Source organism: Chanos chanos, chromosome 4 (genome assembly GCF_902362185.1).
Source record: "Chanos chanos chromosome 4, fChaCha1.1, whole genome shotgun sequence".
Classification (NCBI taxonomy): domain Eukaryota; kingdom Metazoa; phylum Chordata; class Actinopteri; order Gonorynchiformes; family Chanidae; genus Chanos; species Chanos chanos.
The window spans coordinates 44098617-44124693 of record NC_044498.1 but is presented as its reverse complement, the minus strand read 5'-3'; the positions used below and the strand labels follow the sequence as shown (position 1 = coordinate 44124693).

At 41.8% G+C, this 26077-nt stretch overlaps 4 protein-coding genes across 4 annotated transcripts in view; all 4 read left to right on the top strand.

The window, feature by feature from the left end:
* Positions 1–26077, top strand: part of LOC115809930 (synaptojanin-2-binding protein) — a 131991-nt gene that overhangs the window by 7361 nt on the left and 98553 nt on the right. The gene's annotated exons all lie outside the window — the stretch shown is intronic.
* Positions 912–11881, top strand: LOC115809928 (deubiquitinase DESI2). The gene is made up of 5 exons (XM_030771814.1): positions 912–2227; positions 9370–9442; positions 10387–10480; positions 10697–10838; positions 11047–11881. Exons 1-5 carry the CDS (start codon positions 2189–2191, stop codon positions 11290–11292), a joined length of 594 nt encoding a protein of 197 aa, XP_030627674.1. The 5' UTR covers positions 912–2188; the 3' UTR covers positions 11293–11881.
* On the top strand, positions 14159–18123 carry srsf5a (serine and arginine rich splicing factor 5a). The gene is made up of 8 exons (XM_030771808.1): positions 14159–14194; positions 14850–14993; positions 15069–15139; positions 15299–15412; positions 15536–15605; positions 17088–17161; positions 17364–17471; positions 17669–18123. The coding sequence occupies exons 2-8, from the start codon at positions 14868–14870 to the stop codon at positions 17922–17924; spliced, it is 819 nt and encodes a 272-aa protein (XP_030627668.1). The 5' UTR covers positions 14159–14194; positions 14850–14867; the 3' UTR covers positions 17925–18123.
* Positions 21437–26077, top strand: part of pacs2 (phosphofurin acidic cluster sorting protein 2) — a 36438-nt gene continuing 31797 nt past the window's right edge. The window contains exon 1 of the mRNA XM_030771794.1: positions 21437–21555. Coding sequence (XP_030627654.1) covers positions 21437–21555 — 119 coding nt within the window. The remainder of the gene's footprint in view (positions 21556–26077) is intronic.

Sequence of the window (26077 nt, the reverse complement as noted above, 5' to 3'; positions counted from 1 at the left end):
GGACCACAGAGAAAATCAGTCCAGCATTGATCAAAAACACCTGATTACTTGCAACCACGGCAGAAGAGCAGAGGCTTCACGCCTGGGTGTGTCATCAATCTCTATGAGATACAATGCAATGGGCACTACAAGGACCCCCTCATTTCTGAGGAGACAGTTTTGAAGGACTGTGTGAGGTTTAAGGGCAGTACACTGGAAACATTGCACATCTACATTTTTTTCCCCCCATCAAAAACAAGGGTCGATGTTCTTTCTCACTCTCCCCACGCCCCTTCATGTAATTCCCTTCTGGAGGCTAACATACATGCCCTGGTACTCTGCTCCAATTAGAATGTACCAGAATGTATGTGGGTGATACACATCAGTCAAACTGAAGTTTTCACATTTCATAAATACAGGCTGTTGTTTGTTGGAGTTAAATGCTGTTATTTGTGTGGAGCTGTGAAAGGGTTTGTACCATTGTTCTCATAACTAAATGTTAGTCTTGCTCCACAGTCTGAGGTGCATAGACCTGTCAGTGAGGTAAAATATTACAAGCTTAAACCACAACAAAATTAAAGGTCATCGCATCAACGGCTTAATAGAAATAACGATCCTCGTGTGTTTATTAACCTATGTATATTCAGCTACGTAAAAACAAACAAACAAATAAAAACAAAGCAAAACAAAACAAAACACTAAACTGGCATACTGTTAAGGTCTGCATATCAATATCAGTTTGGTAGTTATTTTGAAATGTAAATATTCAAACGCTTCACTCCAGCCCACGCGTTTCCCTCTGATGATCATAAGTTACGCGTTACGCATCGCTCCACCCCCCAGTCGATCCATTGCATTACGAGATGCTGTCAGTGGATGGTGGAGGGTGATAGCGCGCTGCTGCGTTTATGGTGATGATGATGTAATCGGCGCTGTCTCTTTCTCTCCCTACTCATTCGAGTGCAGAGTACATGAACGGACGTTCCGTGAGCCGAATCACGCTCGTAACTGGGCTCGGATGATGTCATCTGCTTTTCTCTAAGCTGTGTTTGAAATTCTTCGGGCCCTATGCGTGGTCGCACGGAACTATAGCGGAACGGAGGCGAGGCGTTCTGGACATCATAAGCGAAAGGACTATTTGAACCGACCCCAGCCGCCCCTGCTGTCTTCTCCATGAGGATAAAACCCGCCGCTAATGGCAGCTGCAATTTTGATTACACCAGGTCAAATCCGCGGCTCAGGCTTCCCTCTCATCTGCGTCGCCTGTATTCAGCCAAGCGGAAGAACCTTTCCTCTGAGCCATAGCAACAGGGGATGGTAACATTCTGGATACTATCTTTCTGTACTTAATGTGGTTGCCCAGTCGAAGTACATTTGTTTACTAAACCAATCGAAGGGCGACTTGTAATTCAAGGGATTTGGCTAGTCACATCTTTCAGAGCTCGAGGTCTGCGTCAGCGTTCCAGCTGTGCCTCAAGGACCTTCGTCTTGACTCTTGATAGCAATTTGTTAAAGAGAAACTGACTGGAGGGACTCCTCTGGCCTCCAGCAGGTGTATTTGATAATACTGAAGGTTGTAACAGCGCAAAGCAACCGTGGCGACTTGCAGAATACAGTGAGGGGAGGCGAAACAATCCGAAACACAATTCTGTCACCCTAGTGCCTATATTTTTACTGCAGCATCTTTGATGGTTGGCTGTTTTAAACTCTTGCTCTCTACCTTTAACCTTATTTTTTGTTTTATTCTCATCCAGTGTGTCGCTTACCGAAGGCCACAAGTGCCTGTTGTTTCGCCCTAAAACCAATGAACAAGGCTGTCAATTTGGACAGCTGTTTTATGACCCTCTGCCTTTCCTGACTAAACAGTCCTATAGCTAGCTACCTCTAGAAATTAGACGTGTATTCTCCCTTTAACATTGGACTTTCGTTGGAGGCCAAAAGAACCAGGACACTGGATATAATGATGCAAAGCTGACCACTTGATCAAGGGAATGACGGAGAGTGACATTGTTGCATACTGTCGTGGATGCGAGCCCATTGGAAAGACGCTCTAAAGGTCGAGTGTACCGTATTCCTTCATTGCCTTTTAGGATCACAAGCCCCTGTTGTGTGCGCTGCTGGTGCCCCTGGCGCAAGGTGCTGCTATCTTGAGAGCAATAACGCCGTTTGAATAGACTTGTCGCGCGCATCTCCGTCTCAGGGCTAAAGAATGGCCAATGAACCCGTCATCCTTAACGTGTATGATATGGTAAGAGGCAACTTCAGATATTGTCATCCGCTGAGTATAAAACCTTGATTAGCATTTATTTCTCTGTTTGTGTTGAAGGAGTCTATGTGTGTTGGTGGACTTTTGTGCAGGAATTTTAGGATCTTGGAAGAGTTCATCATTTACCAAAATCCTGAACGGTAGTAATCATCCTTGCTTTCATTCACGAGTCAGTTGATGTAAGAGAAGGGTAATTTTAAGATCACCTGTTCTCCAGTACAAAAGGAGACACTGTGATGCCTGACATTAGTACACCAACATCCCAGGGTGCTTTGTGTGCAATACTTTTCCTCCTTAACAATGCCAGTGGTGATTACAGAGTAGACTAGATCAAAAGTAATAAGATGGCTGCAGGGGGATGAGAATTTCATATTCATTTCCTATTATTCACTATGTACACATTAGAGATCTGAATTGTGGGAAGTAAAAACAGCCTAATGGGTCAATGACAGCTGTTCCTTTGTTGTATGTCCACGAGCAATATGATACAGCCATTTCACTGATGCTGTTTTCTAATCACCTGATCTTTGTGATCTGGTTTCTTGTGTGAACTAATAATAATGCAAAATGTTTAGATTTCTTTGGCATACTGGTGTACCGGTATGTATCGTAATTTGCAAAAACATGAAAAAAATGGAAGATGCATTGAAAAGTCTTTAATTTCTACAGTAGTACAAAAGTTACAAAAAAAAGTACAAAAGCATACATTCAGTCATGAAGTTGTGTCAAGTGAACATGTGCTGAACATCAGAAAAACAGTTAACAAAAGTACAATAATGAATTAAAAATAAACTTATACACGTACAGTATACCTTCTTCATCCCATAAAATAAATGTTAACCATACAGAATCAATGTACTTTCAGTGAACAAAGATTCTCTCTTTCAGTATCTTTCAAAGGGCACAATCAAGCGTAAATAGAAAAACAAATTAGCATTTTTCTACTCTAACACTGCGGTAACTTTAGAGCTCCAAGCAAATGAAGCTTCTTCTCTTCGGGAATTAATTCCCCTGAACCATCATATCTATTAACATGTGTTTGCTTAGCTATGTCTCTTCCCTCTGATGGAGGCCACAAAAAAAAAAAACCCCAGTGATTCTGTACCCTTTCCTTGGGTTCTGTTTATGTCAGAAAACTAATAGTTGTTTGAAATGCTCATTTGGACAGAGCTGTTGCTCAGGCTTGTGCCAAGATATAAGAATGTTTTTCCAAACAAAACTGCTACAGAAGCAGGTTTATCCTAAGCAGTGTCAAATGGTTTAGCCTGACTGTGAAACTAGGTCCCTCACGTATTTGATATTCAAATTTGAGAACTTGATAAAACATTGACTCCATTAGATAGGGGCCACATACTTTATAATCAGGGATGTCAGAACCTCTCTAGTCTGTGAATACACCAACCATCCACAATAGCTTGGCCATGACTCAGCTCTGTGTGCTGTGGTGCTTACTGATAAAGCAGCATTATGGTGATAAATGTTGTGAAAAATACAATCTGTCAGTTTTTTACCCATCATAATACCTTGCTTGGCTGTGAACAGGAGACTATATTAGTTAGTACCTGAGACAAGTTCACTTCAGATATCTTGATTATTTCGGAACATTAGTGTAACAACATATTAAGTTAGTTACAAACTGGTGCTCAATTTCAGAGTCACGGGTTAATGCGTCGCTAATGCCTTGATCTTGTTTCTTAATAATGTAACTACATTAACCATCTGTTAAAACACATTATTTTGAAATATGGACAGTTACGTGAAGATTGTACAATATGGCACAATATTAAAATGTACCAGTTATTTTTTATGGGTAATATTCTGGAGCTCTCGTAGTGTTGCTTGCGTTTGAATGGGGAACCTTGAAACATCTCAATCTGGCAGCTGTTTCTTAAACTCAAAAATGATAAGTGACACAAATACACAAAACCCATCTCAGCTGAGCAGTAAGTTCTGTTAACCGTATTAATGCATTTTTGAAATGATTCATTGATGCTAGAACAAACCATGAAAATGTAGAATTGTTTGGAATAGCTTTCAGAGGAGAGAGACGTCCTTGCCCTCACTTGCAGGCACACAGAAGGGGAATCACCATCATAAATTCTTTATTGAAGTCTCCTTGTGACCAAAAGGGACTTTAAACTTTATGTGCCCTTTGGGTTTAATGAGTACCAACATGTGCAGCAGCAGACAACCTCAGCCGGTGCTATGTTTTCAGTAGGAACAGTTTCAGTGTGTATGTTGATGGTTAAGGTTACAGACAGTCTGGTTGAAAAGTATTGGATCTGCAGTGTACCACTTCTTTCCTGTTCAGTTGTTTCCTTTAAACTGTATGTTTTGATGAGGTAGTCTGCATTTTTTTTGGTGAAATAAGGTAAATAATAGCTAAAGCAAGATTCTGCACTTTAGAGATTTGAAGGACTCGCCACTTGAGCGTCAGTATGGTCTTCTTTATCGGTTTGAAAAAACTGCACACGCTCATTCATAGATGTGCACACAAATATGCATGCTTTAGATGTTTCCCTCAAGTTCCATGGACTTTTTGCGTCTGTTCTGAACAGGGAAAAAGAGCATATGATTTGTCTTTGTAATGCTTGGCTGACCCAACTGGTCACAGTTCAGTGCGTGCACAGTTCAGCTGGACCAAATCCAACTTTCAAAAGCCATCAGGACATATGTGTGTTGAATGGGGTATTTGAAACCAAACCACATTTGTGGTGAACTTTTCATGCCAATGTTTTATTGAAATATGAAATTTTAAAAAACCTGTGTATTTACAGACTGTGTATTTATATTTACAAAGCTGAGTTAATATGCACACACTCACAACCTTGTACACAAACATAATACCATGCATACATGCCACAGAGACTGTACACGTGCACACACAAGCACACACACATGCACATATATACGCATACAAGCAGGCATGCAAGTTAAGTCTCCTCCTATCTGAGAAGGGCCACTTCAGGCACAGAGTGGCTCAGGATGGCAGCTGTTCCCTCAACTGATAAATTTCCCATGGCACATTGCTGTCCAGGAGGGACCTTCAGGTCAAACAAGGTCATCGGGGAAGGGGTGGGATCATCAAAAATACTCACAGATGCATAGGTTCTAGTCCAGAAAAGGGCAGCTGAAGTAGTTAGCAGAGCCTGCATTACACTATGGTTGTAACACACATAAACAGATAAATAAGGCATGTTATTCAAGGAACGGTTCACAAAAGTTCTCTGAGTCTATTAGAGATAAGAGACTCAGAAGCCTCTTTGAAGTGATAGAAACATTAGTAACACAATCAGTGGTAAAATCTTAATGTGTTGTAGATTGTTAAGTCTTTATTGTCCTAGAGGCAGTCATGATGTCCCCTTATGGCATGCGGTTTCCCCATTCACTTTGACTAAAAATGGAGCCAAACACTTAGAGTGGCAATATCTAGGCTGTGCATGCGTCACACAGACAGAGTAGGGATGATGAGGAGCTTTCAGGGAAAGAGCAAGTGACGCAGTGTCTTTGGGAGACGCAGTGAAGTGCGTAATCTCTGCATAGACACTGGTGTACGTGTGTATGCGTGTGTGTGTGTGTGTGTGTGTGTGTGTGTGAGTGTGAGAGAGAGGGAGAGTGGGAGTTGACTGAGAATACATACACGTCACTGCAGCTAAATTGAGATGGTAGACATGGCTACAGCAATGTAGGTTCAGTGGGAGGCGTTTCATGACATTGCTCTGAATTCAAAATCAATAAAATCATTAAAAATCAAATCGAACAAAAATGTCTCATCAAATTTACAAGTCTCTTTTTCACCTAATTCCTCAGTGTCTGGAAAGTCATGTGAGTTACATGATAACGATACAAAATACATAACATTAAAACACATAGTTACCACATACTGGTTAGACATGAAAAAAAAAAAAAGAATATTCAGAGATAATTCACTATGAACATTATGCTGTTGTGTATTGTGCCACTGTAAAGATGCGACATGTATTATATCTCTGTGGCTCATTGCTATCAGATGAAGTGAAGGCACACCAGTTACACCAGCAATGTAAGTGTAACTAACACATATCCAATTATCCCTAACATTTCTCCTGTAATACATAGGACAATTTATTTATTTATTTATTTATTGCAAATGATTACAAATTAATTTGTTACGAATTATTATCTGTTCAATATGGACTGTAATCCCAAGTGACTTTCCCACTCTCGTACAGTATACCTTTTCAGAAATACTCTGATGTCAGTTGAGATTGACTGATGTGGTGTTAGTCTATGTTTATTTAAAGCTGGGTTGCCATGTTTGGAAATCTAAGTCTACATCTTGTGTTGGCGTAGAGCTGAAGCATCTAGTGTTGTTGTTGCACCAGGTTAATTAGGTTCTCACATGTATGCATATTAAATCCCAGTCTACTCAATTATTCATACAGGGGCAGCTGCTGCCAGAGCTCTTAACCCCTCCAGCACCACTTATCCACCCCCAACTTTGATTTAGGGTGGCTGAAGATTATTGGATAGAAAGGGTGTGTGTGTGTGTGTGTGTATCTGATATCATCTGGACAATTTGCATGAAGACAATTGATGAGAAATGCGGAGAGGCACACGTATGATGAAACACTTTGTAGAGGAGAGGGGGGGGGGTTAGAGTTTGGGTGGGGAGAGTGAGGGGAACAGCTTCAGGATTGATTGTGGATATGTATGAGTTGCGGTTAGGTGGTGTTGGGTTGCAGAGGGAGAGTGTAACAAAAAGCGGCACGGAACCACAGTTTTTTTTTTTTTTCTTCATTTCCCGAGCCGAGGTTAGATGAGAGAATGAATGGGTGCCGTTGTCTGATGGGAAAATTGACTTAGTGTTGCTTGTTCTCTCCATTTTTACTGCAAAAGAAATAGCTATTGTAGTATGTGTCTTTAGCATATTATTTGTGCGTATGGCTTACGCTGGTAATGCTGGTGGAATTGCTCTGCATGCCGCTGAAAAAATATGTAAAATAACTGAAGGTATTTGATTTGCAGCTGATCAGTGGCCTAAACCTGTTTCTGTTGTTAGCCAACATTCCAATTCGAGTGATGAAAAAATAACAGTTGACAGACATCGTCACTGGCAGTTTCCATGGCAACCGGCCAATCTCAGCCCTGCGCCATGACATTAAATGGCAGTGCTATGTGACTGATTCTGAGTCTATTGGTATGGGAACTGTCTGTGTGTATTATAGGTTGCTGTTTCTGTGCTGTTACTACCTTTTGTTCACTGAGCATAGAAACCTGGACAAGCTGGGTTTTTCACCACTATCCATAACTCAGTCCTGTGATAGAAATAGAAAGAAAAAATGTTTAGAGAACTACCTCACCTGATGCTGACATTGCTGTAGTGTGGTGTTTAATACTGTGTGATCACATACTGTGGTGTTCAAATGAAATAAATATGGCTTATGTTGCTAAAATATCAATGAATTCTCTTAAAGACAGATCAAACTAATGGTAATTCCTTTGATGATTCCAAGTAATGTCATTAGTTTACAGAAAGACATTCTGTTTGTGATCACAGGGCCGAATGATCAGAGTGTGTGAATGTGTGTGTGAGTGTGAGGCTTTATGTCTCACTAATGGCTGGATCTGAGGGGACTGATTTAATCAGTGGAATTGACTGTGCTCTGGAGTGGAATAGGGTCAAACACACACTCTCTGACACACACACACACACACACACACATTGAAACAGCACACACAGTGTGTCTCAAACATCAGACAGTCACACTAAATCAATCACAGGACAACTGTCCATCCCTTTCTCATAAATTTGTCTGGAGATGAACACATGCTAAATTTAAAAAAAAGAGAATATATATATATATATGGAAATGCTTTCGAATGCCTTCATAATCCAGGGGAAGTCGAGCGAGTGGAAAGGTGGTATAAAGGTTGTCATACTTAACAACAATGTACAACACACGTATTACCTTTTGAGTTGTAACTGCATTTTACAATGTTTGCAACCAGAGAACCAAAGACTACTGTACTTATTAAAGAAGAACTTAAGGTACTCTTTTTTGCATGGTACATATCACAGTGGAGCTGTACTTCAGTTTGTCAGATGGAATCAACACCACCTTCACAAACTTCATCTACATTTTATTTATAAAAATCCTTATAAATAGGGTCTGCATACTCTCTTGCCCACGCATGTGAAACTCACACACCCTCACACACATACACACACGCACACACAAAGTCTGGCATACAGTCATACACTGCATTATATCAGGCTGTTTTCTCTGGCACCAGTGGATCATGCTTAATGCTTCTCCCCAGACATAGGGAGAGATTGGTGGCCATGCCCCCATTAAGATCTAGAGCCCTGTCCTAACTACATCGATATCCTGTCTGTTGGAATAAAGCTGTCTCTATTTGTCAGAAAACCCAACAGAGATGCTGACTAGCCCAACTGTTATTGCATTAGCCTTGCAAGACCCAGCAGTACAACCTAACCAAGACAATTACACAGATTTATGGGGGGAAATGTTTGTATCCTAATGGTAATTCCTGAAATGTGTGTGTGTGTGTGTGTGTGTGTGTGTGTGTGTGTGTGTGCGCGCAAATGATTTTTGACATCAGTTCAGAAACACAGAACCCCTCTTTAAGTCTTTTTTGAGTCTATTTTAATGTTTTAACGTTTTTTTTTAAGCTATGCCAGTTTAACACAAGAATTCTTCAAGTCTATTTGTAGTGTTTTCGATTTCTAAATATGACTGTTAGATGTTTCCTTATCACAATTAAAATTACCATTAAAAGGCTCTAATATACTACCTGCTTTTTTTCTTACAGTAGTAGTAGTCTATGAGAGTAATGGGAGCCCCTGTCTGTGGTAACAATAAAAATTGATCTATGATGGTCAGCTGTTTAGTGAAAGTCCTTTGCTGATGAAATCTCTGACCTGGATTGATCTCCCAAACTCTCTCCCCTGCCTCTCTAACTTGCGTGCATGTACAGTACATTATTAATGTAATATTGTAATTTTCACATATAATACTGCAACTGCATATAATAAACACTATAACTCTGTTTCATATTTGCAGCGTTGGCAATGATATTAGCCCTCACATAATCTCCCTTTCTCTCCTTCTGTCTCTCAGTACTGGATCAATGAGTACACCTCCACACTGGGTATTGGAGTCTTCCACTCAGGCATTGAAATTTATGGCAGAGGTACAGTAGAAGCTATGACATGAACTGTATCTTTTAGCATATCTCTGTTTCTTTCTCCGAAATAAACCCACACTCAAGTGTCAACATCAAAAAAAGATCACTTATTGTGTTTATTCTTAACATTGCCCCCTTGTAGATAGTTAACCAGGGAAATTAAAGTCAAATTGAACATTAGAACCAAATTGATGAATATAATGTAATATATAATGTTTTGTGCCTTGCTAACCTACAGCCAAAGAGCATTCTGCCCCACATTGTTCTATGGAACTGAGATACTGTAGGAATGCAGCAGCAGTCATTTTATGGCCATGCATCATCTTATCCTGAGCTCATAGGCAAAATTTCCCTCCTCCCATGGCTCTGAGTCATATCTGACTCACAAAGCAAGGTGAGAGAGAGGGGGGGGGGGTGAAAGAGAGAGAGAGAGAGAGAGAGGGTGAAAGAGAGAGAGAGAGTCTGTTGCACCACTATGCTCTATGTATCTCTCTCTCTCTTTCTCTCTCCCCCTTTCTCTCTCTCTCTCTCTCTTTCTCGCTCCGAGTGACATAGATCTTATTCTAACAGAAGGAGAGCCACTAGTTCTGTGTGTCAGGCCGTCTGGCCAACAGTACAGTGAACTCAGAATGCAGTATATGTCAGTGGCATTGATGCAGGATAGATGACTGATGCTCTCAGAGAGATGATATCACCGCTAAGTTAAATTATCAGCAGAGCTGATGACATTATGTTCAGTGAGCCAAAGACATCACCAGACTAATCAGTATAAAATATCCCCTGTCATGGTGTTGAACACAGATGCAATATTTAAAAGAGGAAGGACACAACGGAAAATATGAATGTTTTTTTTTGTTTGAGGTTGTACATTACGCCACACAGACATGTGGTAAGTAAGTATGACAGTATTGTGTTACTGTAATATATTATTGCCCTCCCGTACTTTACAGAATTTGCATATGGCGGTCACCCATACCCTTTCAGTGGCATCTTTGAGATCAACCCTGGAAATGCTGCAGAACTGGGAGAGACCTTTAAATTCAAGTCAGTGTGTCAAATAGATATACACACACGCACACACACACACACTTATTTTGATAGCATGGGAAGGGTCTGGTCAAAGTATGTTTTATCCACCGGTCACTTGTCATGTTACTGACACAAATGCTAGTATTTTTAGCTTATTGCCTCAAGGCTTAAGTAAATATCTCTTTACTGTCTCTAGCAGTGATGAAAAATGTTTCTTTTTTCCCCATACAGGGAGGCAATTGCTCTGGGCACCACAGACTTCACTGAGGAAGACATTGATAAGATCATGGAGGAGTTGGGTAAAGAGTTCAAAGGAAACGCATACCATCTGATGCACAAAAACTGCAACCACTTCTCCTCTTCTCTCTCAGAGGTCAGTAGCTATCTGCTGCCAAACGCAATAAGTAATCCTCAGTGATGACAGAAATCATTGGTATTTAGTAATCATGGTCGGCCAACCCTCTACCTTCCCCTTTTGGATTGTGTGACAGTGTTAAACTAAGAGATAAGAGATTTCAAGCAAAGACTTATTCTCTCTCTCTCTCCCTCTCTCTCTCGCCCTCCCTCTTTCTTTCTCTTAGCTATTGTGTGGACGTGAGATCCCACGCTGGGTGAACAGACTGGCCTACTTCAGCTCCTGTATCCCATTTCTACAGAGCTGCCTGCCTAAGGAGTGGTTGACCCCAGCTGCCCTGCAGAGTCACATCAGCCTTGGCCTGCACAAAGAGGAGCAGGGTGAGTCCAGTGACGAAGAGCCCTCTTCAGCCTCAGGAGCCACTGCTGCCCCCTCAGGCTCCTCACACAGCTGCCGGCACACCCGCGTCTGACATACTGGATACTCGAAATTTTGAAAACTTGCTGCTGCTGCTCTGTGCAGCTGCTGCTATACAGTGCCCTCTACTGGCTTGGATGACCATCTGACCTCAAACTCTGCCTGTCCAGACGTAGGAGAGGAATAGAGAAGGTCCTGTTAATTCAGTGGAGCTAACAGGGATTTTACAAAAACCTCATAACCAATATCAAAGTCCATCTGAGTCTTAGGATTTTTTTGTTCTCTCCCTTTGAGAAGACATAGTATTTTCCAAGGTGATCTTTTCTGTCCTTTTTAAAAGCATACCTTTCCACTCAAAGGAGTTGGAAGGCGATGGACAGATCAGACTGACCACTGTTAGGTCCCAGTTTCTAGTATTTTCCTCTCCCTTTGTGGTATTTTAAAATCAGCAACAATCAACCTTTAGCCTCCCCAAGCTCTCTTTGTAGAGTAGTTGGATTTCTGTGACTTTTCAATAGTTTTAGTCAAATGTTTTGTTTATTTTTAGAAGTTATTTTTCAAGAGAGTGTTACACATCCAAATAATTGAGCCACCGGTAATTTTTAATTTTAACATTTTATTTTTCAAGTGTTTTATGGTTTGGGATCAACAATGATGTGCCAACATTGGAAGGATTGATTTGAAGAAAAATTTCAATGAAAATCTCAATGAAAACTGGACATTCTCATCTTTTGTTGTTTTTGACAAGAAACTTGATTTCTTTTCTTTTTTTTTTTTTTTCAAACAGCCATAAATTTATTTAACTGATGTTATTATCTCTTACTGTCATCTTCTGTTTTGTAATCAAATTTGATTTTCTTTCAATTTTGTACTCTTTCCAGGTCCTTTGAGCATTGTAAGTGATAAGGTTACTGTGTGTTAAAAGGATGACTTGGGCATGAGCTTGTTGCGGTGTACATTGCAAGCTAATTGGACATTACAAATATCTCCAGATAGGACTAGTTTGCGTGACTCAGAGTTAGCAGTGCGGAAATGCAGCCATATAGATTTAAAGCGGTTGATTTAACGGGTTTGCTCTGTTACAATGCGTTCCCTTCTCCAACATGCGACAGGAACGATGGTGACGGGTGGAGTCGGGGGAAGGGAGGGGGGATTGAAGGGGGGATGGGCAGGAGACTCATCGTCAGGAGGTTTTGTGATCATCTGCTTGGAAATGTGTCCTTGTGTTGGTGGCTCCTTAACATGACTGACAGGGGCATCTGGTTTGTGAAGAGATGTGAAGGGGGGGGGGGGGGGGGGGGTCATGAGGCTATGATTTGCCTTCATTCCACAAATACATCCACAGAGTATGTTAAGTCAGCACATTATCCAAAGAGGTTTTTGTTTTTAATGGATTGGAGCAAAGTACGATACCATATGCCATAAAAGAGATGGAGATATGCCTCAATTACCATTGCATATTGCATATACTCTGTGGCTGCTCTGGTTTATCTCCATTTTTTCCCCTTATTTTCATTATGTGTGATAACAAATCTGTTACAGTGTACTGTTGATGCAGTGGTCTCGTCCCAAATTCAAGGTCAGACCTCCCTATCTGGAATAATTATTTTTGGTCGCTTTTGTTTCTGTACGGGTGTTGGGTTGTGTTCTTCCATTCAAGGCCACACACCATCCCCCCTCAAGTCGTACCAAGGCTGTCATGGAATCCCAGGTGGTTACGGAAGTATTATATGACCACAATCGCCATGACAACTGGAGTCAAGACACCAGAAATTATATTTCCTTATTTATATATTTGTATTGCATATTTTGATTATAGTCAGTATTTGAAATTCCTTTTTTTACTTGCAGTATCATTAAACTGTATGCTTATACAACCTGAGATTCCTTCATTTTTTTTCCCTGTGGGGTGGTGTTTTGACTGAAGAAGCCAGTGCTCCAGATGTCACTGAAACAGGTTTTGGCACTTTCTGTTAGAACAGTCAAGGAGTCCTTTTCTATTGGTCTATGTTAATTTTAAACTCAATTGGTATATGCTTTTCTGAACTGAGAGACAATGCCAGTTTTAAGAATGGTTGGAGAATAAAGAAATTAAGAATAACACCTTTCTTTCGTTTGTTTCTTTAGTTCTGCTGATATTTATGTGATGTGTCACCAAATCTATTTGATTTTTTTTTATCAGCCTAAACGTAGAACTCTTACAGTGTTTGTCACAGAGAACTAATTAAAAAGTGTGTGTGTGTGTGTGTGAGCGAGAGAGAGAGAGTGTGGGCGGAGGAGAGAGAGACCTGTATTTGGTGTTCCAGAAGCTTCTAGAAAACGCTATATACAGGTGTAAATTAGCCAAGCAAATGGCATTTCACTTCCTCGGTGTGATTAAGAAGAACAAGTGATTAGATTAGATCTTATTCATGTAATAATGCTCATAATTCACACTGCCTACACATTTTAACTGAGTGCAATATTCTCATCATGACACACTAAAGACAAAGGTCTGCAAAACTTGGAGAAAAAGAGCAGGATGCAACCACTGAAACGTGACCTCTGCGTTTGGTAAATGGGCGAGTTTCGTTGTCAACAGCAAACATGCAGACAGCTAAAGCATTACTGGTCCATGTTCTGCGTCAAAGTTAGCAATGGAGCTGACCAGCTTTGACCGGATCATACAGGTTCCCGCATGATTTTCACTAATAATATTTGCTAGACAGATACAATTCTTAGAGCTACATAAGCCATCGGCCGTCATGTATTGTGGGAAATGTATGTTCCTGTATAACACACAGATTTTTGATGACCTACTTAGCTGACTTGCCTTGACTTTTCGTTTTCGGTACCAACAGTAGCTATTTATGCATACGCCCCACCCCCTCACACAGTGAATAAAACACGTTCGGTCAGTTCCTGTTTTCCACATTATGAGCAGTCGCCATTTTGTCATTGCAAGTTGCAACGTAAAGGTGAGAAGTCGCATCTATTGTTTTATCTCCGTTGTCATTGATAATTCCATGTAGATGAAATACCTTCATCTTGTTATTATGGCATCTCTCGACCTGTTAAAAGTGGTAAAAAAAGTATTATTTTTTTCAACGCAGTCTTAACCGTTAGTGCTACATACAACGTCAGCATAAAGATAGGCAGGGTAGTCTGTGGAACTAACTTTTTGTCGTTTAAGTGCGTAGAAATTACTATTTATACAATAATGTGGAAATATCAGTCAAAATGAAGAGCAAAGTGGTCGGTAGTTTCATACTCCTCGTTTGCCTTTTCTCGTGTTAAACCGTGACGAAGCTCGTTTGTGGCGCAGGCTAGTTAGCTAGCTAGCTGCTGACATACTGCCAACACACGAGCACATAGGCAAATTTGCCTTTGTCGCTCTTCTGGTTTAGTGAAATTTATTAACGTTCCTTCTTCATGCTGAACAATTGCCATCGTACTAATTCAGCCGATCGTTTAAGTACGTTACATCAAATTGTGGTACATTCAAATAGTGACGCATGATCTTGACTTGAATTTAGTCGGGGTTTGTTAAGTTGCTAGTTTACTTAGAGGCCGAATGACGACTTCGGCGGCGGCTGGTTTTCTCGCTAAGCGTTTGTTGCTCATTTCCCTCAGATTTAGCCGTAACTAACCATGAGTGGATGTCGTGTCTTCATTGGCCGTCTGAGCCCCCACGCCCGTGAAAGAGACGTGGAGAAGTTTTTTAAGGGCTACGGTCGTATACGAGAGATCAACCTGAAGAATGGATTTGGATTTGTGGTAAGAATCCTGCTAATTACAGATAACTTTGTGATTTTGGTCAGAGCGCCTTGATTGACGGTTCTTCATTTTCAGGAGTTTGACGACCACAGAGATGCCGATGACGCAGTATACGAGTTGAATGGCAAAGAGCTGTGCAGTGAGAGGTTTGTTTGTGACCAAATGACCCCAACTTCATCAAATATTGTAATGTTTCATAGAGTGTAAATGGAAATTATTAGAATGGAGAGTGATCTTGAAGCTTTTTTCAAATGCAGGTGCATTATTCTTGGAATCTATGCTTAAATAAATGTGAATGTCTCCAGGGTGACTATTGAGCATGCTCGCTCGCGCAGAGGAAGAGGAGGTGGTCCAGGAGCGGGAGGCCGTTTTTCTCCGCGCTTTGCAGGCTACCGCCAGTCTCGTAGTGGTGGTTCGAGGTATTGGAACAGAGTTTAATATTAGTATTTAGGTGTAGGCACCTCATGTAATAGTAACATATTTTAACATGACTGGTGTTTGTCAGTATTTGATATATTGTTGGGTACTTCCTCTTGTTTCAGGTATGGCCCACCTGTGCGAACTGAACACAGAATCATCGTGGAGAATCTGTCTTCCCGTATAAGCTGGCAGGTGAGAGAGCGCCCCCATGTGGTCGCCATGGAGAAGTGGCTCCCCCTCCTCTTGCTTCTCCTGCAGAGCAGTTCTTCTCTTCCCTTCACATCTTTGTTTTTAGAGGACAGAATTCTTTCATCACGATGTTCTTATCCGTAGCCAAGGAGTTATCGGACGCCTATTCTGTCTGACATTGTGGTGAAGCCATTTACAGCAGTTATATTTTCTGTTATGAAAGTTATTAGTCTCAATGGTGCAAAGGTTATCTAACCCAGACCATCTTTTCAAACCTTTTTGTTTTTAACAGCTGCACTTGTCTGGTTTGCTTTAATTGGAGTTGCATGCTCAGCCTCCCAGGAGGTGCAGGCGTCTGATGTGCATAGCGCCCTCTCCTGGTTGTGTTCTGAATAGTGTCCATTTGGTGCCTCTTCCTACACGCAGTTGCCGCTGGTCTAAGTCTTGGCTGGGCCCTGTACGGGGTGAAAGTGGTCTAGCACAGGATAGCCTTAGCGGAGGGCCGTAGCCACTCTCTGGAGGGTCTGTGGTCTGGCACTCCGACTGCTGTTACCAGCCTCCCCCCTCCAAATCGGTCCCACTTCCAATTGCTCTCTCCCGTTTGGGTCTTTATCTGTTGCTGACGAAGCAAGGGGGGTGTAGGAGGTTGAGTTCGCGCCCACCCCCCTTCCCCTACTACTTGCTCTCTCTGGTGGTTCCTTACTTATGGAGGCCGGATTCGGAGGCAAGGCCAAGGTCGTTACTCATGGGCTTTACACTGCGTTGGTTCCGATTTGCTAATTGGACAAGTGGCTCTTTGCTAATGTCTGCTGTGGTTTGCAACGGTAAGTAGCACAACCCTCATGTGGTTGGTTCTGTGTTAAGGGGTTACACTATTTACACTATTAGGCCTGGGTGGGTTACAGTGGGGAAACTTCGCAGCTTTCATAAGTCTTACCCAGAGATACTTTGAATGGATCCGCACGAGTAAGTCCCTCTGAAGAGAAGTGACAGGAAATGCATCATGTAGAGCGCGCCAGCCTGATCAATTCATGTGACATTCGGTTCCCGAAATACCCAAATTAATGTAGACAACCAATCCGCCACGCAAGTTACATAAGCAATTTGGTACTTCATCTAGTTGAATGAAGTTGTTGCACTTAGAGAATTTGGGCCTCTGTTCTCACCTCTCGCCATGGATGTCCCCCCCCCCCCACTAATGAAAGATGTATGAAATTTCTTTTAATAAAAGCACTCAGTTGCAAGCCTCTGTGCTCTTTGGATGAGGAGAAAGTGTTGCTCCTAGCCCTGAAGCAGTTGTCCTGAAACATTGCTGCAGCATGTGTTGAAGCACCTTCTGGGTTTGTATAGCGTTATGAACAACCATGCCTAGAAAGCAGTGCCCTCTGGGTTTATTAATAGAGGATGGGATGTGGTATCTGTGGTCGATGTATTTTTGTCCTTGAGGCATATGAATACTGCTGACTTTCAGTGTCTTTGCTACAGGACCTAAAGGACTTGATGAGAAAGGTCGGGGAGGTGACGTTTGTGGATGCCCACAGAACCAACAAGAACGAGGGGTAGGTAGAACTTCACTGCAACCTGAAATGTGTGACAGCATCACTAAAGATGCGAGAGAGGGTTTTTAACATTCATGACTTCAAACAAATTTCAGGCATTTGGGACACCGGACATGCATAAGATATAAGGGGCTTGTTTTGTGTTTTGAGGGGTCTTTTTTTGTTGTTTTGTTTTTTCACCTCTTTACTGTCAAATTGGCAGGGTGGTGGAATTTGCCTCTCACAGTGACATGAAGAATGCCATCGATAAACTGAATGGCACGGACCTGAACGGACGCAAGCTGAAACTCTTTGAGGATCGCAAGAGGAAGTAAGTGCCACAGCTGTGACCGTATATACATCTGTGTTCTGTTGATTTGATAGATACTATAGATGCAGAAAGACTTCTGTTGTAGTCCTTTTGTATCATGCGGTGACCCAGTAACAGGGGTGGGGGTGTACGTAAGCACATCTTGCCACACGTAGCAGTTCTTTGAACCCTCCCTACTGTCTGTGTCGTCTTTCCAGTCGCAGCAGGAGCCGCTCCCGCAGTTACTCTCGGTCACGATCCCGCTCCAAGTCTCAGAGCCGCAGCCGCAGCAGGAACCGTTCCAGGAGCCGCTCCCGCTCGGCCAGCCGCACCCCAGAGAAGAAATCCTCGGGCGGTCGCGCTGCACCCGCCCGCTCCCCATCTCGTTCTCGCTCCCGATCTCGCTCTCAGTCCCCCATCGCCCAGAAGAAGCAGTCCCGCTCTCGCTCGGCCTCAGTAGAGAGTCAGCACTGAGGGTGTCATGAGGTGGTTTGTTTTGTGAGTGAGCGGTGTGTCAGCTGTATGGTTGAATGTGAGCCTGTGTATGAGTGAACTGATGTATGAGTGGTGTAGTGCTGCAGACCTACAGTACGTACAGTTCCCATTTCTCTTTTTCTAATTATTGGGACAAAGCTAAATGTAGACTGGTAATAAATTTTTTTTTTTTTTTTTTTTTTTTGTCTGTCTGGTGAGATGTCCAGTTTGGATGGTGCATCCCATGTTAAAAAAAAAAAAAAAAGACCTTTTGATGTAACTTTCTTTTGTTTGAAAACCCTTTCTATTGAGCAAAAAAAAAAAAACAGAACTCAGCTGTTGAAGTCAGCGGAAATGCATCTAATGAAACTTTGTGCTTTAGTTAATGTACTTTAAAATGGGGGATAAATGGCCTTTCTTGGCCTCAGGTCCTTACCGCTGCTCACAGTGACCAGTAGTACAAACAATAAAAACACTTTTTTTATTAAGATGTAGTATTGTCAGTCTGTTAAAATGTAGGTGACATTACTAAGTGGCAGTGCACTTGGCATCATTTGATTCGGGCACAATCAGTTATGGTGTAAACTATGTAACCAGTCCCTTAATTCGTTAAATTTTTAATATTTTGATGTGAGAGCCCGAGAGTAATGTCTTTGTAATCTTGGGGTGGGTGGGCAAGTAGAGAAGTAAGAGGGTTTTTATTCATATCCGAGCTGTTGAAGTGGTTTGGGGGCAGACCATGAAGCAGGATCCCTGTTAGCTGGACAACAGAAGGCCTGGGCTGGCCGGGAGGAATTTTCTGGTACTTCAGGTATCTGGTGTATGTTGACACACAACTTAAATGTGATCCAGCTGACTGATTCTGCTTTCCAGTAAACATCCCAGGTCTTGGAAGTCAGTTTACTATTCTATGTTTGTCTGGTTTCTGAACTTTTGACTTTAGAAGGTCTTTGGGAGATGGTTATGAAAAATGTTTGGGGGGGGAGGGGAGTGGGGTTAAGTAAATGTTTTGCAGATTGTACTAATCTTTGACTGTGAAATTGATTTGCTATAAAGAATCCAAAATCTAAATCTGCTGTCTTGTCCCTGTCTTATTTTTCACACAATTAAGAAAAAAAAATAGTACAGTCAAAATCTCATGCTGCCCATTGCCACTAGATGGTGCAAGGGAATCAATACAAATTGAAAGATTGTATCTGTAGCTTTTTTTTTTTGTGTAATAGTTTGACGACTCAGATTTGCTTTGACAATCAGAATCATATTCTTTTGAGCTAGGGGCAACATGCCAATATATCTGAAAAACTTTGTTTGGCTTTTTCGTTACAGATAAAATGAACTCTTAATTCGGGCAAACTTGCACATAACCTTTGGTCAGTCTTGCGCTCAGGGCCGGACTGAACTTAATTCCTATTTCTGAGTAAAATGCAGGTTTTGATGTAGTAGTGCACAAGAAGTAACCAGTGGAAAGTCCCTTGTTTACAGTGAAGGTTCTCTTTCCTGGTTTTATATTGACACTTTGAGCCACAAACAAATGATTTCCTCCCAACCATTATTCCATGCTTTTGATGGCTGAATGGAGAGCAATTGCGTGATGTTGGGCACTCAGCAAATGATAAGAGCCAATGGGCAGGGACTGATTGTGAATTAGCCTCCGAAGGTCAGGAGAAAATGGAGCCGCAGCAGCAGCAACCAGGAATGTAAGAGCATTCTCATTGTTGAACTCGGCCAGTCACGTTTCCTATTAAATCCAGAGGGAAAAGAGGATGTTTTCACTATAAGTGGTTAAATGGCGTCCTCACAGCTGATCTCTGATGAAATCTCCACTGTTCCAGACTGACCTCACAGCTATGGAGAGAAAACAAAAATTATTTTAAAAAAATGAAATTGAAATCAATCACAAGGCTTTGCAAAAGCAAAAAAAACAAACAAACAAAAAAAACCATTATGTTTGATAAATAGGAAGATTGTGGTTGTGCTACTGATTTCTTCAGTTTGAATTTCCCAGAGAAGACAAAGAATTGAGCTTGAACCATGGGCTCAAAATATTGACCTGCATTGCAATGAGGAGCTTGACAACCCAGTTTCTGTTTGAATTGAGCTGCAGTCAAGCTGAACTCTCATATAATTGAAGGACGACTGGAAACACTGCTTCTTATTTTGACACTGAATGGTGAAGGTAGTTATGAAACAGCATGTCCTCATTGTGAATGAACAATATACAAGGTCAAGAACTCTGTGATGAATTGAAAATTGAAATTGAAGTTGAAGTTACTTCTAAAGAATGTGTTTTGTCTGTGTAGTCATCTGAAGTTTCATGCTCAAGGAGAGAATTCTTTATCTGGTACAATGATAAAACAGAGTAACAATATTGGATCCACATTACTTTGAGTCCCCAATACTTCTAGCACTTTTCATTATATAATTTCTTTTTTGCATTGTCCAAACACCACTGCACTGTAGAGCACATCTAGGTTAAGCTGTGATAAGGGTTTACACAATTATTTCCATAATTAATCAGGTTGTTGGGATGTGAAGCATAGCCATTTGACATATTTTAAAATACTGCAAACCACAGTGTGCTTAATTATAATGACTTTGTTACAATTAGTGAGAAAAAAAAGGTACGTGGAGTACAGGTGCGTGAAAAAATTAAGTTTTAGCTGGCCTCTTCCCAAGCAGAAATATTCACATAATTATATCTGTATTATATCAGGTGCCATTAAGCGGTAAGTGCAGTGAATTCCTCTCTGTAAGGGTGGAACACCGTGTGCCTATGAAATCTTAGTTGTATCATTTATACAGCTGGCGGCAGTCACTCATCAGACACAATAAGATAGCGCTGAGAAATCCAAACAATTTTAGCGTGTTAACTTTCCATTCCAATTTAACCCTTTGCGTGCCCTTGGTGCCAACGTCAAAGACATGATTCTCTTAAGTGTACAGGTTATGGAGCCCTCGTGAGGGTGTGTGTTTGAGCAGCTGTAACATGAAACACACAATGCCCCTCACTCACAAATTAATATAGGCCAAAAGACGATCCTGATTAAGAGGTGTTTCCTTACACTATCAGTAGGCTATATTCGGCATGTCTCTGGTCCGTTCAAAATACTGCATACTTAACGTGCATATGTCCTTTCAAACAAGACTACGGCCAACTACACTAACTACTTGTGACAAACCCACCCGTATCGGTGAATGAATGCGCGACCACGTTGAGTTGCCAATTATTACAATGACGTGACTTCCTGGGGGCGGTGGTGGGAGAGTGGTACTGCAGTTTTGTGGACGGAGCGTAGAGCGAACGGTGAGAGAATTCCGGCATGGGGAGAATAGCAGCGACGTGAACCTGCTGTCTGGAACGGCACTCTCCTAATGCATTAGCCGTGAATATAACTTCGCGTATTTACGTACCCGCGTATATGTACTTTCAAACGCTTGTCTAAATTAACCACAGTTCCGAAAGTAGAATTGGACAGCATCGGGTGAAGGTGCATTGGACAACACTTGGGAGCATGGCGGAGAGAAGTGGCCGGCTGAGCTTCCCAGGGAGCGGGGCACTGAACAGACCGGTGCCCATGAACCTGTTCGCAACATGGGAAATTGACGGGTCCTCTCCGAACTGCATCCCCAGGTAACACATATATGCTGTGCCACAGAGGCGTTTGAGCGGAAACATTAACATGTGAGACCTGATGTGCATTCCGGGCATGCTGTTGTTCTCTGAAACGACTGTGCCAAAACTGTGTTGCATAGCTAGAGGGCAGAGGCGTAGAACTGCAGCCTCTTAAGTGGAGAGCTCGGTAACTTACCATACAATCAAAGAACTGAAGTGCCTGTGTACAACATTGTGTCCTCGATGTCTTGTTTTTATTGTGTTTGCTTCGCCCTCATCCGAGAGGAGTTCAAAGGTAGATTTGCTGCAAGGACACTCTCTTTGAAATGTCGCATTTCCTCGAAACCTTCAGTTTGGTGAACACTTGGATTGTTTGAGTTCATGATCATAATAAACAAACTCTCTGGCCGCCATTGACATAAGAATTGTGACACGCTCGCGCCATGAACGCCGGTTATCCGTTAATTGGAATTTAGGTGGCATGCGTAGGTTGGCACGCGCAGATTACTTTGAAGTCGATTGCCAAGATCAGTCACTTGGGCATCGAAAAACAACAAAGTGTCAAGCAACTGAAATGACCGTAGCAACAAAGTGTTCCTGATTTGTCATAGAACAACAACAGTTCTTAATTCGAGTTAGGCAGGTGCAATATTGCAAAGTGTCGTGTTAGTTTATCAATTGCTCAGCAGGCGTTGTGGCGTTGTTCTGGCAATGTTGTCATTTCATTTATCCTTGTTGGCTAATTATAAGTAATTCTTGTCAAAAAGTTCATATCTAGGTTACACCCAGCCAGTCCGTCTTAAAATGAAGGCGCCGTTGTATCTGGAGCACTGTCGGTGGATTTACAAAGCACTGCCAAATCGTTCAATGATGAACCATCCTCTGCGGCTTTGCCGTAAACATAAACCGCTTGCATCAATCCCTTTGTTCTTTAATGAACTAGCAAAGGTGTGTCTTATGAGCAGTGCAATACACAAAAGGAAATAAGTTTGACTCGAATTCAAATGAGTAGACTGTCAAAATGGATTTACTGCAATTATTATAAGAGGAACTATTCTCCACTTTAAAAAGAACGGCGGGGTTGCGTGTATTTCAAATGACATTTGCACAAGTTCCTCATCAGTGTGATGTAGCGGTTAATTAATGAATACTTGATTTTAAGAGAACCATTCAACAAACTCAAATAACAAAGAATGGTTTGAAGCAGTGCCTTCGATCTGTCACACATTTCACAATATGCATTAGTCCTTGGGCTTCCGTGGTGTTGAATAAACTCATAACATAATGTGGAGTCATCGGACCTCTGCTGCTTTCTGGATAGGCTATTTGTATGTACCCCGATCTGCACGGTCGATTGGGGCATCATTGCTCTCCGTCTGGGGGAGAGTGCACACCACTAGACTGGTACCTTTATGAGTGATCGTTTTTTTTCTCAGTGGAATAGTCTGGGTTTATGGAGATGTGTTTATCGTACTGTCCGCATAGTTAACGTTAAACTTCCAAGCAACGTGACTAAGAAAACCGTTAAACTACTAAAAGCTCAAGCTATATTGAATGCCCGTGTGGCTCGGGTGACCACACAGCTCCACCTGTTTTCACCAGAAACCTCTGGTGTTTACCTATAGCTGTACCACTCTTCTTAGGGGTAAATCAATGGCCCTTAAAAGTTAGAAAGCAAAAACCCCGCAAAGTTAGGTTTAAAGAGCTCGAGCGCTGCCTGCGTGGGCACTGGTATGGGTGGCGTCGCTGGGAAGTTGTCCAGTGTGATGACTGGTCGGGTCAGACCGTAAGAGGGTGTATAACTGTGGGATGTGGGGCAAGTGGTTGGCTTGGCCTGCACTGTGATTGACCTACTTTACTGTACTGCCCTTCTTTTAGAATGTGTTCTGGCTTTTATTTTGACAATTTGTCTGGAACGGACTGCTTCTCTCTTCTTAGAATGGAGTTCCCTTATATACACAGGTTCCGGATGTTTTTTTTTTCCCTCTCTCTTTTCCCCCCTCCTTCTTCTTTCTCTTTCACCTTTCCCTCAGGAACATGCTCGTACCGCTATTTCTGAATACTGTTTGCATTCTCTGTATGTAGGTATACAGGCATTAGATCAGATCACCTCAAAACTGTGCGTCAGCACTTTTCCCTGTGTGGTCTGTCATGAAATGGACATGATCTCTATTGAGTTTTTGCCACGTAGGCTAATGTTACCTTTTAGGATTATATGTGGTTTCAGTGTCATTGGTGTGCATTACACATTATCCTCTGTAAAATTCTTGTGTTTGACCTCTAGCACACCATTATGGTGTATTGATACTACAGTAGTCTATTGAGTAACAAGAAATACAGTTAGGCAAAGATCAAAATCGCATGCAGGATAAGATCTTTTATTTTTATTTATTTATTTATTTATTTATTTTCGTTCTAGCTGTTCGTTTGTGAAGTAGAAGCTGCTGTTTTCTGTTCAGTTGTTACTGACCTGACATGGGATCCCTCTCTTACGCGCACTCATACACATACATAAACACATGGTGGAATGTATACGCCTGCCTGCCAAAGAGGCCGCATGCCAACCGATAAACATTCATTCAAAAACCACAGACTGCCACATTCATCTACGTGTGTGTGTGTGTGTGTGTGTGTGTGTATTTGTTGAGTACCCTTATGGAGACACTAATTATGGAGTCAGCTGTGAAGGTGCTGCTGAAGCACTTTTCATTAAACTTTGTGTCAGTAGGTTAAGCGTTGGTGTGTATGAGATTCAGGCTGTCTACTCAGTGAGGCTGAATAAAGTGCTGGTGTATTGAACACTGGAGCTGCTCTGTTGGTTGAATGTAAAGGTCTGTCTGTGGTTTGGGGGCACAGCGTGTCAGTTGATTGAGGGTTGTGATGCGTAGGCATACAGATTTTCTGCTCTGTTCTGGCAGCTTGCGAGTGTTTTTGCTTATTTGAGAACATTTTCAGGAGTGGAGTGATCACTCAAACTCTACAGCCTTGTTTGTGTTTTGGATAGCAGTTATTTGACTGTGAATGGGTAAAGATAAGCCCAGTTACTAACTGACCCTACCAATGGCATTCCTATGCTGTAGATTGTATGCTGTAATCCTATTTTATGTCCAGCAGTAGCAGTGAAACTGTGAGAAATGAGTTTGGCCTCAACCGTAAAAGAATTTCTGTTTCATACACGTTCTCTCGCTCTTTCGTCAGTCAGAGTGCGAGTGTCTTCTAAGGATAAGTCAGTTTCTTAAATCCATTATCTGTTACTGATCAAACTCAGCAGTGTTTGGACAGTTCTGATTGGCATGTTTGTGACGGAGGTCCTGGTGTAATTGCGTTCTGCTCATGCCTTAGGAACTGTAAAAATGAGTTCTGTGCGTGTGTGTGGTTGTGTCTGACATAGGCTAATGAAAGGTTGAAACTCGGTTTAGCCGCCCAAGAGCTCAAACTAAAAACAAGTTTGTCTGCCTCTCCAAAATCCTCTTGTTGTCAAAACCATAAATGGAGAAGTGCACCAAAGTCTGTGTTGGGTAAACTTAGGGTCTTTGTATTCCATCCAGGCTGTGTCTCTCTCTCTCTCTCTTCCACAAACATGTGTGAGAGTGATTCACACTCTTTCACCACAAAAAGCAGTGGACCAAACCGAGTCATAGGTTTAGTTTCCATGCTCAGAATTACTCATAATATTATTATCACGCAAATCCCATATGCAAAGAATGGAATTTTAAAACCTTTTTTTTTTTTTTTTCAAGAATTCAAAGCGTGCAGAAAACCTTCTTTCAAATGCCCAGTCCAAACTGTGTGTATTTTCTCCTTTAGTGTCCAAGGCTTGTAGATTTTTGTGTGTTATTTATTGATTTATTCTTGATAAAATTCCCTCAGTGTTGAAAATGTCTTCAGTCCTTGCTGTGTTGTGGTGATCTGCTGTCCTGTGGCATGCCAGTCAGAATGTGTTTGTTGGGAATTTCTGTATCTATTGAGAAAGCAGCACTTTGAAAGCATGTGGCATTTGGTCTTTGAATCGGTTTCATTTTCTGATAAGAATATCTTGCGTATATGTCCTTTTTAATGAGACGCCATAGAATAGAGATGAAATTAATTACTCTGTAATTGGTCTTGAGAGTCTTAAGCCCAATTACAGCTGTGATACACAGAGCGCTGAATACGGCCGCCCTCCGTGTGTGTCAGAACTAATGCCTGCGTCTCTGGTATATGGGACAATAGACTGAGCCCACACATTTATGCGATTTTCCCTGTTGTGTGTGTGTGTGTGTGTGTGTGTGTCTCAGGAGTGCAGAGATCTGTTTGCACTGCTCAGTCTTAAATCTTGAATCTTAAAGACATCCCCGTGTGATACTGGTAAACGACAACCATCTTGAAGCAATATTTGTGAGGTTTGTTTAAATGTGATGTGTGAATGTATTTGAATTACCAAAGCAGACAAGTCCAGACAGGTCTTGGATCAACGTGAAATGGACATACTCTGCCGAAATGACATTTGAGGCATTCCACACCTCAGCAGAGATAGATGTTAAGGGTGTGTTTGAACGGC

Excerpts from the sequence above, each read along its gene's own strand:
- LOC115809928 (XM_030771814.1), top strand. The coding sequence starts at position 2,189 with ATGGCCAATGAACCCGTCATCCTTAACGTGTATGATATG. Across the intron at positions 2,228-9,369 it reads TCCTTAACGTGTATGATATG|TACTGGATCAATGAGTACAC; the intron begins GTAAGAGGCAAC and ends TCTGTCTCTCAG. Across the intron at positions 10,481-10,696 it reads GGAGAGACCTTTAAATTCAA|GGAGGCAATTGCTCTGGGCA; the intron begins GTCAGTGTGTCA and ends TTCCCCATACAG.
- srsf5a (XM_030771808.1), top strand. The coding sequence starts at position 14,868 with ATGAGTGGATGTCGTGTCTTCATTGGCCGTCTGAGCCCCCACGCCCGT. Across the intron at positions 15,606-17,087 it reads CTTCCCGTATAAGCTGGCAG|GACCTAAAGGACTTGATGAG; the intron begins GTGAGAGAGCGC and ends TCTTTGCTACAG. Across the intron at positions 17,472-17,668 it reads TTTGAGGATCGCAAGAGGAA|TCGCAGCAGGAGCCGCTCCC; the intron begins GTAAGTGCCACA and ends TCGTCTTTCCAG.